Source organism: Suncus etruscus, chromosome 1 (assembly GCF_024139225.1).
Source record: "Suncus etruscus isolate mSunEtr1 chromosome 1, mSunEtr1.pri.cur, whole genome shotgun sequence".
NCBI classification, from domain to species: domain Eukaryota; kingdom Metazoa; phylum Chordata; class Mammalia; order Eulipotyphla; family Soricidae; genus Suncus; species Suncus etruscus.
This window is the reverse complement of record NC_064848.1, coordinates 183,578,242-183,592,715: the sequence shown is the minus strand read 5'-3', so window position 1 is coordinate 183,592,715 and position 14,474 is coordinate 183,578,242. Positions and strand designations below refer to the sequence as shown.

Here is a 14,474-nt window from a genome sequence, read left to right as displayed (position 1 = left end):
CAGAGATGATCATAAATGAAGAATGAGCTATTTCAGATGATAGAAAAATTTGGCTGATGCTTTCCTGAGACCTCTGAGGAAACCCCTTTTGCCATGCAGTCAGGCAGGGAGGTCCCACACTCGACGAATACCTGATGCTTTTTCCACGAGCTCCTGGCAGGCCATAGAACAGTACGAGGAGCACTGGTAGAGGTCTGCCTCTTGCCCTGCTTCAGTGGAGCACCGTGCAAAGGACTCGACGTGTTTCTTTTTGATTCTCCAGAGACCTCTTTGAGAGACACTCACTGTACAGCGTTATAGATGAGTGGACAGAGGCCAGGACCCTGAGGGGAGGTAGAAAGTCAGTGCCAAGCTCTGGGACTCCATGTCTTCAAACAGTATCTTGGCTAAACACTCAGTGATGCCACACGTGAACCAGTTCCTTCTAAAGATCCATTCAATTCAGCTCTGCTACCACTTTCCTACACCCCACTAGAAAAAGTGCTTGGCTTCTTACCCTCAAATCTTATTTCTGCTCTGCAGGACTCTCATACCCAGCTTGCACAAGTCCCTCTCTTTTTTGTTTTCGGGCCACGCCAGGCGGCACTCAGGGGTTACTCCTGGCTCTGCTCCTGGTAGGCTTGGGGGACCATATGGGATGCCAGAAACCGAACTGGGGACCGTCCGGTGTTGGCTGCATACAAGGTAAACACCCTATTGCTGTGCTATCGCTCTGGCCCCAGGTCCCTCATTTTTGCCTAAAGGGTCCATAGCCCCATCCGGGCATTCCCAGCACCCATCGCACTGATCAGGCCTCTGCTGGGTCTGGATTCTGTCTCTACTCTGACGGGTCCCCTCCACTAGTTTGACACACTCATACCTTTCATCTGACAGAAAAATACACCACCAGCTCCCTAGCTTCCCTTCTCCACTTCCTGCCCTACCGGTGCTGGGCTCCAAATTCTCCTTCCTTGCCTTCCACACCCCACTTGTCTTCCCTGAGGTAGCCCTGGCTAAGGTTACCAATGACTTCCATGTTGCTAGTTCCAATGGTATCCTTTTTATATTTTCTTATTCAACAGTCCTCATTTTTGTGTAAGTTCTCATATTATCTTTCTAATCTATTTCTGATCACTTCTTTGTAATTTTTCTTCCCTTACAGGCCTTTAAATATGAGGTCCTGGGCCAGTGAGAGGATTTCAAGGGCTAGAGCACATACTTTCATGGCAACAGAGTTGGTTAGTTCCCCCAAGCACCGAGAGACCCCGAACACTGTTCCGAGAGAAGCCCCTGAGCATTGCCAGGTATTACCCTAAAACCAAATAAACAATAGTCGGGAAGATTTACTCCAATACTACCTTTTCTTTCCTCCTTCGTGATTCCCACATTTACCTTATAAACTAGCACCTTTACTCCGGTATCTTTCCTTGAAGCTAATACATCCAACAACCCAATATCTCCCTTGGACTTCTCTAGGCATTGCAAACCCAACAAGTAAAATGAAATTCATGTTTTTCTTCACTGGTCTTCAATTTGGTGGCTCCATTGTAATCCTGACTCTTCACCATACTTCCCTCAATCCTCCCACAAGTCCTGCCAACATTACCTCTTAAATCTCTCACATATACTTTTTTCCAGAGCATGCTCTCCACTTTCAGCATTTTCTATATTCTAGTCAAAATTCTTATTAAAGTAAAATTTTTGTCATTCTTCCTTCTTAAGACTTTGTTTTTGAGCCACACCTGGCAGTGTTCAGGAGTTACTCCTGTCTCTGCGCTCAGAAATTACTCCTGGGTTTCAGGGAACCATATGAGATGCTGGAGATGAAACCTGGATCGACCATGTGCAAGAGAAACTCCTACCTGTTGTGCTATCGCTTCTGACCCTTCCTTCTTAAAACTCTGTAATTTTTTTCTCTGTTCTTAGTACAAGTCCCTACATCTTAAGTATGACTTAGTGAGGTTTAGCCAGATCTGGCTTCTAATATGTTCTCATACCACTGTTATCTCCTAGTCATCAGCCTTCTCTGGGCTCCCAGAACACATGCTCCCCATCCGCTCAGGGCTTTCTGAATGCCATTTCAGTGTGAGATGTGTCTCTTCAGTATGACATCCCCTACCTCTTACTTCAGTTACATTCTTGAGAATCAGGCTCCCAGGATGAGAGTGATCTCAATGTAGACGTTCTTAAGAGGCTTCTACATACTTTTTTAGAGCAACTGTAAGTTTGATCTTGTGTTATTTACTTATTTGGTTTTGGGCCATACCCAGTGATTCTCAGGAGTTATTCCTGGTTCTTCACTCAAGAATTAGTCCTGGCAGTGCTCAGGAAAACAATATGAGACATTGAGGATTGAACCTAGGTTGGCCACATTGTGCAAGGCAAACACCCTATTCACTGTGCTTACTCTAATCCCATATTTTGTGGAATTTTTAAAGCCCCTCTTTCCTCATTAAACATGTTAGGTGTGTGTGTGTGTGTGCATGTGTGCGTGTGTACACATGTGCACACATTTCCCAACATGGACACTTGTAGAAACTACTCATCTGGGCTAACATTCTTGTGAACTCAATGTTATACTTCGAAGCACACCCTGAATCAACTACTAGCCCAATAAAACATTTTTAGGGTCTACTTTAAGCATTAAGCAGATTTTTCCTTGGTAGATGGCTAGGTTGAAGAAATACAGAAACATGTGTCTGTCATTGGGAAATCATTCTCAAAACTATGTAAGGGTTGAAAGTAGTTCTCTTCCTTTTCAACTTAAAGCCCTAATTGTTCTAAAAGTATGACTTATTATAAGTATTATTTACAAAAGTCTCTACTTTTATGGAACAACCTGCACATTATTTCTAGATAAAAATAAACGTGTTGACTGGACTGAGACATGAGTTAAGAGTGGGTGGAAGAGATTTACTTCCTCTCTCCCTGCCACACTTCTTCAAAGAGCAGCTTATCGCCCTCCATCTATGCTGACCTCCTTGTCTGTCTTAGCTTCCACCATCATCTGACAAACTGCAGTGAAGCAGCCCCTGACCTCCTCATAAATTTCCATCGATTTCTTTTCAGTCCTCAAAGCCATGTTGTTTGTTGTCACTATGGCCACTCTCCTGACTCTTCCATTAGATTCCATCAACAGAGCAGAAACCCTATACCCTACCCCAGTTCTAGCCTAGCACAGTGACTGGCAATGGCTGGTACCTTCCCACTATTCCTCAGTTTGCTGAATCAGTGGCCTGAGTTCTAATGTTGGTGACTTAGAGCACGGTGCCTCATCTTCCTGGAAGTGTTTTCTGAGACGAGATGATATATTTTGGGATGGGTGTGGTCCTCACTTTTCATTCCAGTTTGACTCACCTTTACGAGTCTTGCCGAGCTGAGGGTACTTTCCATTTCAACTTTGTTCATAAGCAACATGTGTCCAATTTACTATTAACTCTCTCTGGTCCTTGAGCCCAAACTCCTAAAGCTTGTGGGCTCGGAGCCAGGATGAGTGACCTTGAAGAAGTGTCATTACCACCCAACTACAACTGGGATGAATGGGAGCGGCACAGAGACCAGCTGGTAAGTGTTCAGAACTCCTGTGAGATCTGCAAACCACGGGTCCTGGCATTACTTTCCTACACTGGAGTGATGCATATTTTATCTTCATAACGCTTTCCCCCCCTAGAGTTGATCCCCTTCAACTCCTTAATCATTTCTGTTGCTTGAACTAAATTCCCTCAAGTCTAAAATTCCCTTTTCTTAGAGCTGCAGGAATCAGAACCAAATAATATTCCAGATGCTTGCTTTCCACTCGGCATTACAGGATTTACAGAGGGAGGGGCGAGAGCGATCATCTTGCTAATGGCTTAGCAGGAAGATCCCATCCATCAACAACATGCAAGTTTCTGTTCTCATCTGGAGGTCAAAGCTTCAGGGTCTGCCAGCTCATTATTCTAAACACTGATCGTCCTACATTTGCTTCCTTGCTTGCTATCTCCATGAGGGTGCCTATTGGGTCAGAGACCCCAGCCACATGGTCCAATCGCCTCTGAAATGAAAAGGGAGACAACACACCTACCTGGCACAAGTACAATCCCAGAGGGCCTTTGAATGATACTCACCAGAATGTTCGATTAGTCAGCCAGCGTTAGAAACGCATCTAAATGACGGAAGGGCAGAGTTCAGAGGAAAGTCACGAGATAAAGGAACACACAGGGCTCAGGCTGATTAAAAAGATAATTAGTTGTGGAAAATAAGGCTGGGCTCCAGCCAAGAATTTGCCTTTGACAAAGAGAAACGGAAAGATCCCATCCAATGGGACATGGGGTGTGTGTGTGGGGGTAGGGGAGTGTGTGTTGGGGGGTTTGGTTGTTCTTTTACAGGAGCTGAAGAGCCAGAACAAAGCAACAGTCAGTTTTAACGTGCAGCTTGACTCCTCTGTTGTTCTACTCATAAACATACATACAAGCTGTTTTCCTTCCTCTCTACAGACTCACAATATGAAGAATCCTCCGTAGGCTCTAAGCAGCTTTCTATATGTAGAGAGCAATGGTCAGGTCATAGTTGGATATCCCTGGCAGGAAGACAAGACTGTGTGCATGCACGCACAATCACACACACTCAGACATGAACAGATGTTCATGTACAAGCAGGGTATCTCTTCCTTACACTGTTCAAGCCCAGAAAGGTGTCTGGTATGCTTAAGAACTGAATATCAATACTGAGGTTTAATGGGTTAATGTCCAGTTAAAGAATGAACAGCATCTTCCATGAATGGCCAGGTATGGGGAGGCTGACTAGAGGGGAGGGTGCGTTCCCTAATGCCAGATACTCTATTTGGATCTGAATCTGCAACTCCAAAGTTCTGTGAATCTACTTCCCTGAAATATTGTTTTGATAAATAAGCTATATCCTTGTGGAATTGAAATCTCCAACTGTTCCACTGGCACGGACATCTCTGCAGTGACAGCACATGCCCCAGATTGTGGAGTTAACTTGAATTAAATTTCAGATGTGGGGGAGCTCAGGGAGGGGGTGGTGGCAGTGGGAGGTTTATGAACAGTATGCTGGGGCTCTGATGTTGTCATAACCAGATGGCTTCAACTGTATCATTTAAACAAAAACAAACATGTCCAGAAAGAATGACAGGAGCATGGAGGAGTTTCACCTGTATCTGAAATCCTAAAAGCTTTGAATCCTCAGGAAAGTCCATGCTGGAAATTCCACAAATACTAGAAAATCTCAGAAGAAACACTTAGCCCATCAGAAGCTTGGTGCCAGTATTGCCTCCCCAGAGGGCAGAATGCTCGAACCCACAGCTTTCTGTAAAGGAGCAAAGCAATGAGAAAATCTATTTGTTATGGAAGCTTGGAAGATCTGGCCAGCAGAGGCACCTTTCCAGAGCTTTGCTGGAAAGGAGATTTAGCCTCAGATTTTATACTTAAAACGTGTCTGGAATCAAACTTCCTCCGCTTACAGAAATGATCTTTCTAGGATGTGAGATTATCCCAAAGAATAGTCAACAGGTATGTGATCTTAGGCATGTCACTTGGCTTGTCAGGATTCTACTTCTCTCATCTAAAAACAGGAAGATGCTATCTACACTTGTTCTCCCAGACTCCTCAGGTTCCTGGAAAATTTAATGGAATGTTGGCTGAAAACGGAACTACTGAGCATAAGCAGCTACTTATGCAATTATATGGGTAGAGGAACCTGAGTATGCTGATCCCTAGCTTGGGCCTAAACTGAAAGGGTGACAGAGGTGGCAGCACTGAGAACTTAGAGGGCCCTTCCTTACACAGATGATACTTAAGAGGCAGCTGTGAAGGGCAAAAGAGTGGTTTCTAGGGGCCAGAAAGATAGCACAGTGGTAGGGTATGTGCCTTGCACGCAGCTGACCCAGGATGGACTTGGGTTCGAATCCCAGAATCCCATATGGTCTCCCGAGCCTGCCAGGACTGATTTCTGAGCATAGGGCCAGGAGTAACCCCTGAGCACCATTGGGTGTTAATCCAAAAAATCAAAACCAAACAAACAAAGAAATAAAGCGTGGTTTCTATAAGCAAATTCTGTCTTTGATTATATAATGGCAAGATAAATAAAAATTAAAAAGTTTGCAGAGGCCAAAGTTACCCATGGAAATAGAAAATAAAACCCATTGAATTTCCACTTATGGTCAAGTGATAGACACCACAGTTCGATCCCCAGTGCATTTTCTACTGTCCTATGCTGTCGCACATGACTAAGAAAGGATCCCACAGCACCCCAGTGAGCTCAATAGTAATTCCTTGTCTGATGACACAGCAAGTCACAGAATCTATCAGAAATAATTTCCCTTTATTTTACTTACACATTTATATCTCTGATCTTTTTGTAATTTAGCAAGGAGAAAGGAAATTGGTATTACTTCTTAAAATATGTTGGTTGCAGAAATTCGCTTTACTTGCCTTGGCAAAGGTAGCTGATCTCTTCTCATTGAGATATGAAGTGGGAAAGACTCTAGAAGGCCAAGTGATTGGCAGATGCTGGTGACTTCCAAAGGTAACTCAAGATTCAGGAAACACAGTAAATCCCCCATTTCCATATTCTACACCTAATCTCTGCAAACTGAAGGATCAGACTTCAAAATCCTTAAACAAGGAATTCAAACCCAAAAGACAGTGCCAGGTGCGTGAAACAAAAGACCAGAGATACCACACAGTACAAAATAGCAATTATTTATATTTTCAAAAAGAAAAATTAACATTTGGAAGTTCTCCCCTGTAGGAAGAGGGGGTGAATTGGAAGGAACAGGACTGGCTCCTATGCAGGCGGCAAGTCAGGTACAAACAGCTGAGCAATCTGGGCTGGGATTTTTCTCACACGGCATTAATAATAAAATTTCCTTTTCTTTTCTTTTTGTTCTATTTTTTTCTTAGAAAAGGGGGGAGGGGAATAAAATCAGAGAAAAATGCCAAAAATCATTTTCCACAATATCTAAAAACAGAGAACCATTGTTCTTGTCAAGACAGTATGAATTCTGGATGAATTATTTTTTTTTCCAGTTTTCAACACCAATAAAGATTTTTTGCAAAAGCCACCACATCAGACCACTCATCCTCCAGATCAAATAACCTTCATCCCCTCTCGCCTTCACTTGTCATTTTTCATAAAAGGATAGAAGAATGTATTCTGTTCTTGCAAACAGTAAGTGCTAACAACAAGAGAGAGCTTCTGATCCTTGTATGTGGTGAGGAGTTTCACAAATATCCCAGTATTAACACAGTTGGATGGACTAAAATTTCTCTCAACATAAATACTACTAGAATCCACAAACTGAATTTTGAGAAATTCTGCAAAAATCCTTTCTTCTCTCCTTTTCTTTTTCTTTCTCTTAAAACTAAATGTCCTTTTTTTTTTTTTTCCTTTTTGCTCCAGGCACCTGACGATTTGTTCTGCTCAGTCAGAAGCAGATAAGTTTCTCCGAAGTACCACCGCTGGGTTGTCCTCAGGGCCAACGCCTAAACTGAATTCCCACAGTATGAAACTTGGCCAGGCCAAAGGGAACACAGTGATACAGCAACAGGATTTTCATTAGGCTGAACCGCCCGGAGTCCTGGGCCCTTCCCTCCCCCTTCCCCCCAATTTATTTAGTGCTGTTTTAAAAGTCTGGGGCCATGATGCAGTCTTTTCCCACACACAACAGAGTAAAAGCTCCACAGATTGCGCTGTCTACCTGGTGGTCAGTGCAGCAACAGTGGCTGCTGCTTCTGGAAAATAAACGGAGTCTTACAAGAGGCAGGATCTTAGGACTGCTTCAGGCGCTTGCGTGGGGGTCCCAGAAAAGGGCACTGTGCTGAAGCCAGGGAGCGATAAGCCTCAGCCACTAAGTGGGGATGCGACACCACCATTGACTTCCACCCGGAGGTCTCCAAGACATCGGAAGCATGACTAGGAGAAACAAAGAGAGACAGGTTACTGTAGGACTGAGCAAAAGATGAATTCAACAGCCAACTAGATAGCTTAATTTTCCAGAGCTTTTCCTACAGGATGCTAATCAAAAGAAAACCTCAATATGTATGGAAATCTGCTGGTTAGATAACATGCAGACAGGTGATGAGCTTGTGGCTGTAGCAAATCTGAAAGCTAGGAGTCTGGGCCACTATACTTTCAAATACAAAAGGTGAAGGACCAGAGCGATAGCACAGTGGTAAGGATTTGCCTTACAAGCATTCAATACAGGACAGACCCTGGTTCAAATCCTGCCATCCCATATAGTCCCTCGAGTCTGCCAGGGGCGAATTCTGAGCACAGAGCCAGGAGTAATCCCTGTGCATCACTGGGTATGACCCCCCCCCCAAAAAAAGGTGGGTGGTGTGCATATAGATCAGACGTGAAAAGCATATGCACCTCCAGAACTGTAAAACCAAATGAAATGACCCAAATCAAAACAATATATGAAATGCCCCCATTTTCTAATCTACAATGACTGTGCTGCTTTCTACTCACTGGAGATGCAAACAAAGAGAAAGAGCAAGGCCCTCTTCAGTCGACAATGCTGAGCTTCCATCAGGCTCTGCATTTACTAGCCCCATGAGAGAGAAGAGGTGGCCTAAGGCCTACTGGCTGATGACTAAATTGTTACCATCTATCTACAAAGCAGTAAGCAGCATCCAGCAGTGAGAATTCACTAGAAGAATTAGTGATCTCTTCTTCCCTCCTCTGCCTCACTGCTAACTCCTTTGAAACAGTCTTACAGACAAAAGATCCTGTTTTCTGCCTGGGCATTTCCTGTGTTGTAAGCTTCACTTACCTAACTAGGTAACCTCCTGTACCTGTCTCACCCCAGAGTGCTGCTGTCAAGGCTTTATAAACTCTACTTCTTTTTTTGGGGGGAATTTTCCAAATTTCGTACCCCATCAGGCAAAGGGTATAACATGCTTCAATGAATAAAACATGGCCAAGTCATTTGTTACTTAGGATGCAGGAATTACGTGATGAATAAGTAGACACATCTGACTAATTGCCTTGATGCTGCACCCCAGTTCAATTCTTTCAACACTTTTGGGTTTAGGCTGGAGGTAGCACCTGCTGAGTCTGCCTGCCCCCCCCTCAGTCAGGTGTGCATGAAGTAAAGATGTTATCATTTAGGGTACATAATCTTTTCAGACCAGCAAGTTACCATTTCCATCAATTCTGATCACCACAAAGTAATAGTAGTAAAACCCTAAAAGTCAGACCACCTTCCACACTGTTAAGCTTCAGGGAAAAATGAAACAATTATTACTGGAAGGTAAATGAAGCCTACCTGTTTCAAACACCCTGATTCAAAAGCTGTTATTTTTCTAGCTTCCCCACATATTCTGAAAGAACTTTGAAGATGCCAACTCACTAGTTGATGAAATCCACTGCCTGCGTTTTCAGCTGATCCGCGCTGTGGAGGTCAGCCAGGATGAGAATCTCTGCGGCATTCTCCACCGAGAGGTTACTGCAGAGGGCGTCCTCACACATGACCTTTAAGCGCTCCAGGGCGTACTGCAAAACACAAGCACTGCTGTCATCCGAAAGAACTGCTCTGGGCTAACCACTGCAGAAGCTGTTTTCTTCAGCTGTACCAGCATGTAACTGGACACCTGAACAAAACTGGACAGACTTGGAAAAAGGCTGCCACTGCAATTATAAAACAGAATCACACACCAGGCTGAATCAAACAAACTAAAATACTTTTCAAAGTGGCCTTTTAAATTTTATTGGAATAGACCTATTATCCTATTTACCTACTTACCCACCCCAACTAGAGTTACTATTCCTTTCGTTTGTTTATATTTTGTGATCATACCTGAAGTGCTCAGGATCACTCCTGGCTTTACACTCAGGAATTATTTCTGGCATTGCATGGGGAAGGGGTTGGGGGTGGGGGTGGGATTGGTTGGTAGTGTGGTGACATTGGGATGCTGGGGATCGAGCCTGGATCAATCACATGCAAGGCAAGAGCCCTTCTACTCCAGCCCTGGCTCAGAAATTGCTCCTGGAAGTCACGGGGGACCATATGGGACGCCGGGATTCAAACCGATGACCTCCTGCATGAAAAGCAAACGCCTTACCTCCATGCTATCTCTCCGGCTCCTTTAAGGGGTTTCTTAAACCACTACCACATCCCCTTAGAAGGAGGCAATATTCAGCTTTGAATCAATAGAAATGCTGCATTTTAACATTCTGAAACCCTTTAATTTAGAGTCACACTTAGGGGGAAGTATCATTCCTTTCTACTTAAACACTATCCCTAGCACTGCAGGGTATCCCAACTGCCTTGAAAAGGAACCCTGTGGTGACTTTCACCAGCAGCTCTGCCACTGAATGAGAGTCAACCAAAGGTCTCCCTTTAAGTAGAAAAGGATAAATAGAGACCAATTTTATTGGGTCTGAGGTTAAGATTCTCAGGGTAGAAGAACAAAGCAACAGAGACCCAGGATCCAGTTTCAGTCCCAAACCTTCTTATTTTCTGAGAAATGGTAGAACAGTTCTGTACATGGAAGGTTGAGGTGGATATGGGGATAACTGAGGAAGATGATTGGTTTTGATGCAACTGTGAACTTGCAAGGATGACGGGGAGAAGCATAGGAGGAGGCACAGGCAAATGCTCATCAATTAGCTTACTGAAGAACCATTTAAATCTCCAGATAGACCCCTTTGTAGGCTCAGTGACATAACACTCCTCCAGACTGAATCATGGTAAATAAACCCGAACAATTTTATTTTTATGAAATCTAGGTGAGGAGGCATATCTGCCGGCACTGTGAGATCCAGCAGGAAAATAAAAATAGTTTTATTGGTTTTGGTGCAGCTTTAATTTTTTTTCTACATTTGAGTAACTGGAAAACAGTTTACATAGAAAACCAGGAATGATACTAGACAAGCAAGAAATTAGGCTGCCACTCTTCGTTTTTAAAGGCTGGAAAGGTTGAGTAAGTGTTTGTTGGACATTATAGAGTGCTGTATAGAATATTCCCTACATCTTTTCGCAATATATTCCTTTAAAAGGACCTCTACTGTGAATATATATGATCTCTACTACATAATTAGACAAAAAGTAGCCATTCTTGTCCCTTAGGGAATGGGGGACCAAGGAAAGACAAAGTCCCCCCCCCCTTAATTATGCTTTTGAAAAACCTGCCTAATGACAGTACCTACCCCAGAGATTGAAATTGTGTCTCTTCGGCCTGGTCGACCTGTTTTGTTTTGTTTTTGGTCTAATTACACACGTCCCCAGGAGACTAGAAAGCTCAGAAGAAGCTGTTTCAGTCTCCTGGGTAAATTCTTGATGTTCAGATCCTTCCATGAAGGATTTCTTATTCTGTTTTCCTAAAAGCTCACATGGAGGAATAAAAGTAAAAAATGTTTTCAAGTAAACTTGGAGCAAAGGCTGTCTTAATGGGAAATTCTGAATGAAATTAGAAAAGATTCTTTTCAGTTACTTCTCATTCAGAACTTCAAAATGCTGCTATGAGACAATTGCTTTATCTTTTAAAAATATAAGTTAACTCACTGCACTGAAAATGTCATCCTGGGAATGTCAATTCAGGTTTATTCCTGTGCTCTGCATACTTATAAGTTGCAGTAGATTTTTCTGGCTGAGAAGTAAGAATGACAACCCAGCGACATAAATGTCTAATCAACTCTAAGCCTAAATATTTGTCTAAAAAGTGAGTCTCATGATACTACTCGTTCCTTCATTTTATTTATTTATTTTGGGGCCACACACAGAGGTGCTCAGGGGTTACTCCTAGCTCTGCACTTAGAAATTACCCTGGCAGGCTCAGGAGACTATATGAAGTTCTGGGGACTGAACCTGGGTCAGCTGCATACAAGGCAATTGCCCTACCCTCTGTACTATAGTTCTGACCCAAACTCATTCATTCTTATGGAAGCTAATATAGGAGAGGAATAAATGCCTGGGATACATAAGCCTAAGTAACCATTTCATTGAAAATCAGAGGGCAAGAAGTGAAGCGGCAACAGCATTATACTCTTGTTTAAAAGGCAAGCAATAGGACTTTTGTCTTTACTTTCTTAAAGGTCACTGAATATTTCCATGAAAAGTTTCCTTTGGTCAGAACTGAAATGTTTTAAAAGGGTATAGAATGCTTGCATTGTTTAATTGCAATCTTGGTCTTGAAAGGTTATGATAGAAGGATAGAGCTATTTTTCAATCCCTTCTTTCTCTAGCAAGGACTGCATTTACCTGCCTATCTTCTAAAAACATTCCAAAAAAGTTGGCCAATAAGGAGAACAACCTCTCTTGTAAACACAGGAACTTTCCCTTCCTCTCCTCAGGAGAGCAAACGGAGGTGAAAGGAGACTACTCCCGTGAGGATATCCTTGAAGTTCTAGATGCCCTTGGGTCAGGGCCAACTTTGCCTCATTGGAAGTTGCAGACTCTGGGGACCTTATGGATGCCAGGAATCAAATCCAGGTCCGTCCTGGGTCCTTGGTCAGCAGCACGCAAGGCAAACACCTTACCATTGTGCTATCTCTCTGGTCCTTTCCAAGAGTCAATTAACAACTGGGTTTATGCCCTTCTTGTATCTTTGTCTCATTGTCTGGCAACACAGAAATGCAATTCTTATTCCTTCCCCACTTTAGACTGCAGGACCTTGGAAGATATGTACACACAGCTCTGCTGTCTCTATCTAGGGAGCACTAATCACTGGGTACCATTCTTGAGAAAAAAGGAGTCCAGAGTTAGCTAAACCAAATATTATCACATTAACTTTTAGAAAACAGAATGCTAACACACTACAGATCCTGAGAAATTCTGCAATGATACATAACAACAAAAATAAACTTTTCATTCAATTAAACTCTGTTTCAGTAACCAGTTCTCCTAACCTTATTTTGAGAATCACACAGGTCTACTGTTTTAGGTAATCCCTGTTTTCCTTTCTTCTTTTTGTAAGTGTAGCAAGATAGGATTTGTTTTTGTTTTGGGGCCACACCTAGTGCTGCTCTGGATTATTTATGGTTCTGCACTCAGAAAATCACTCTTGGTAGTTCTTGGAGAACATAGGGTATGCTAGAGATCAAACCCAGGTCAGCTGCATTCGAGACAAACTCCTTATCTACTGTACTATATCTCCATCCCCACAAAATATTTTTTTTTAATTTACTTAGATGTCAGAGTAGATAAAAAATGTAAGGTGTAGATCAGAACAACACTACAGCATGTAGGTGCTTGTCTTGCATGCGGTGGACCTGAGTTGGTTCTGGAACCTCATATGGTCTTCTGAGAACTACCAGGAGTGATACCTAAGTGAAGAGCCAAGAGTAATCCTGAGCACAACTTGGTATGATCCCAAAAAAACCTAAATCAAGTGTTCCAAAGAGAATATGAGTTTCTCCAGACGGAAAAAGGCTTAGCACTTTTCTTGATTCTAAGACCCACATTTTAATTTTGGTATTTTAATATTTCTAAGTAAAACTTGTACTTTATTTTTGTTTTCACAACCAGCAGCTCTCAGGGCTTACTCCTGGCTTGATGCTCAGTGATCACTTCTGGTGGCCTTGGGGCGACATATGGGGTGCTACAGATTGTACCCGGGTTAACTGTTGCACAGCGAATGCCCAATCTGTATTATGGCTTCATCCCATTAATGACAATGTCTAAATAAAAAATAAACCACAGAACATTTTATAATTATAAAGCATATGTATATGTATATGTGTGTATATATATAAGATTCAAATGTTAGCTATATGAATCTGAGATGATTGAGATGGAAAAGAAGAACCAGAGCAATAGTATAGTGGGTAAGGCATTTATTTACCTTACACATGGTCGACCTGGGTTCAACTCTAGCATCCCATACGGTCCCCTAAGAGCCACTAGGATAAGTATCTGAACAAAAAGCCAGGAGCAAGCCCTGAGGATTACTGGGTATAGCTAAAATACAATCAAACACACAAACAAACAAAAAAACAGAGGTGGAGAAGAAAGTGATGGAAACATCAAATTTATCCTTTTCCATAATGTGGATGAGTATATGACTTGCATTAAAAGACCTTTGAAAATAAAGTGTGTTATCAACACTGTGTCAGAATGTCAAGTATAAACTGAATTGTCTTATGTTCATCTTACCCACACTGCAATATATACAGACATGAAACTCAAGAGGTGACAAAACCTATTGGTTTTGTGATCATGTTTCTATTCTTATTTTACCTTGTCAGCAGCTGCCAGCAAATCATCGGCCATTTTGTCAAGGTTTGGAGCCTTCCCCGTGTAAATGAAGCACATCATTTCCTTAAAAACTTCAGGCTCCACATCATTGATTTCAACCCGATTCTATGCCAGGAAAACGAAAATTGAGACACATTCCAGCAAAGCAAAATCTCTACACAATTTTCATGATTTTAAAAACTGGTGAGAACAGAGGCTTGGATCATTTAAAACCCAACATGACGGTGGCACAGTAGGGAGGCACTTGCCTTGCATGTGTGAGGCTCTGGGTTCCATCTCTGGCACTACACACACA

The 14,474-nt window shown here is 42.6% G+C and overlaps 1 protein-coding gene across 2 annotated transcripts in view; it reads right to left on the bottom strand.

The window, feature by feature from the left end:
• Positions 1-6,664: 6,664 nt before the first annotated feature.
• Positions 6,665-14,474, bottom strand: part of SPOP (speckle type BTB/POZ protein) — a 107,557-nt gene continuing 99,747 nt past the window's right edge. For both annotated transcript variants that reach the window (XM_049780533.1, XM_049780540.1), the window contains exons 8-10: positions 14,162-14,284; positions 9,335-9,477; positions 6,665-7,893 (exon numbers count right to left, since the gene is read on the bottom strand). In XM_049780533.1, coding sequence (XP_049636490.1) covers positions 7,749-7,893; positions 9,335-9,477; positions 14,162-14,284 — 411 coding nt within the window. In that variant the 3' untranslated portion in view covers positions 6,665-7,748. The remainder of the gene's footprint in view (positions 7,894-9,334; positions 9,478-14,161; positions 14,285-14,474) is intronic.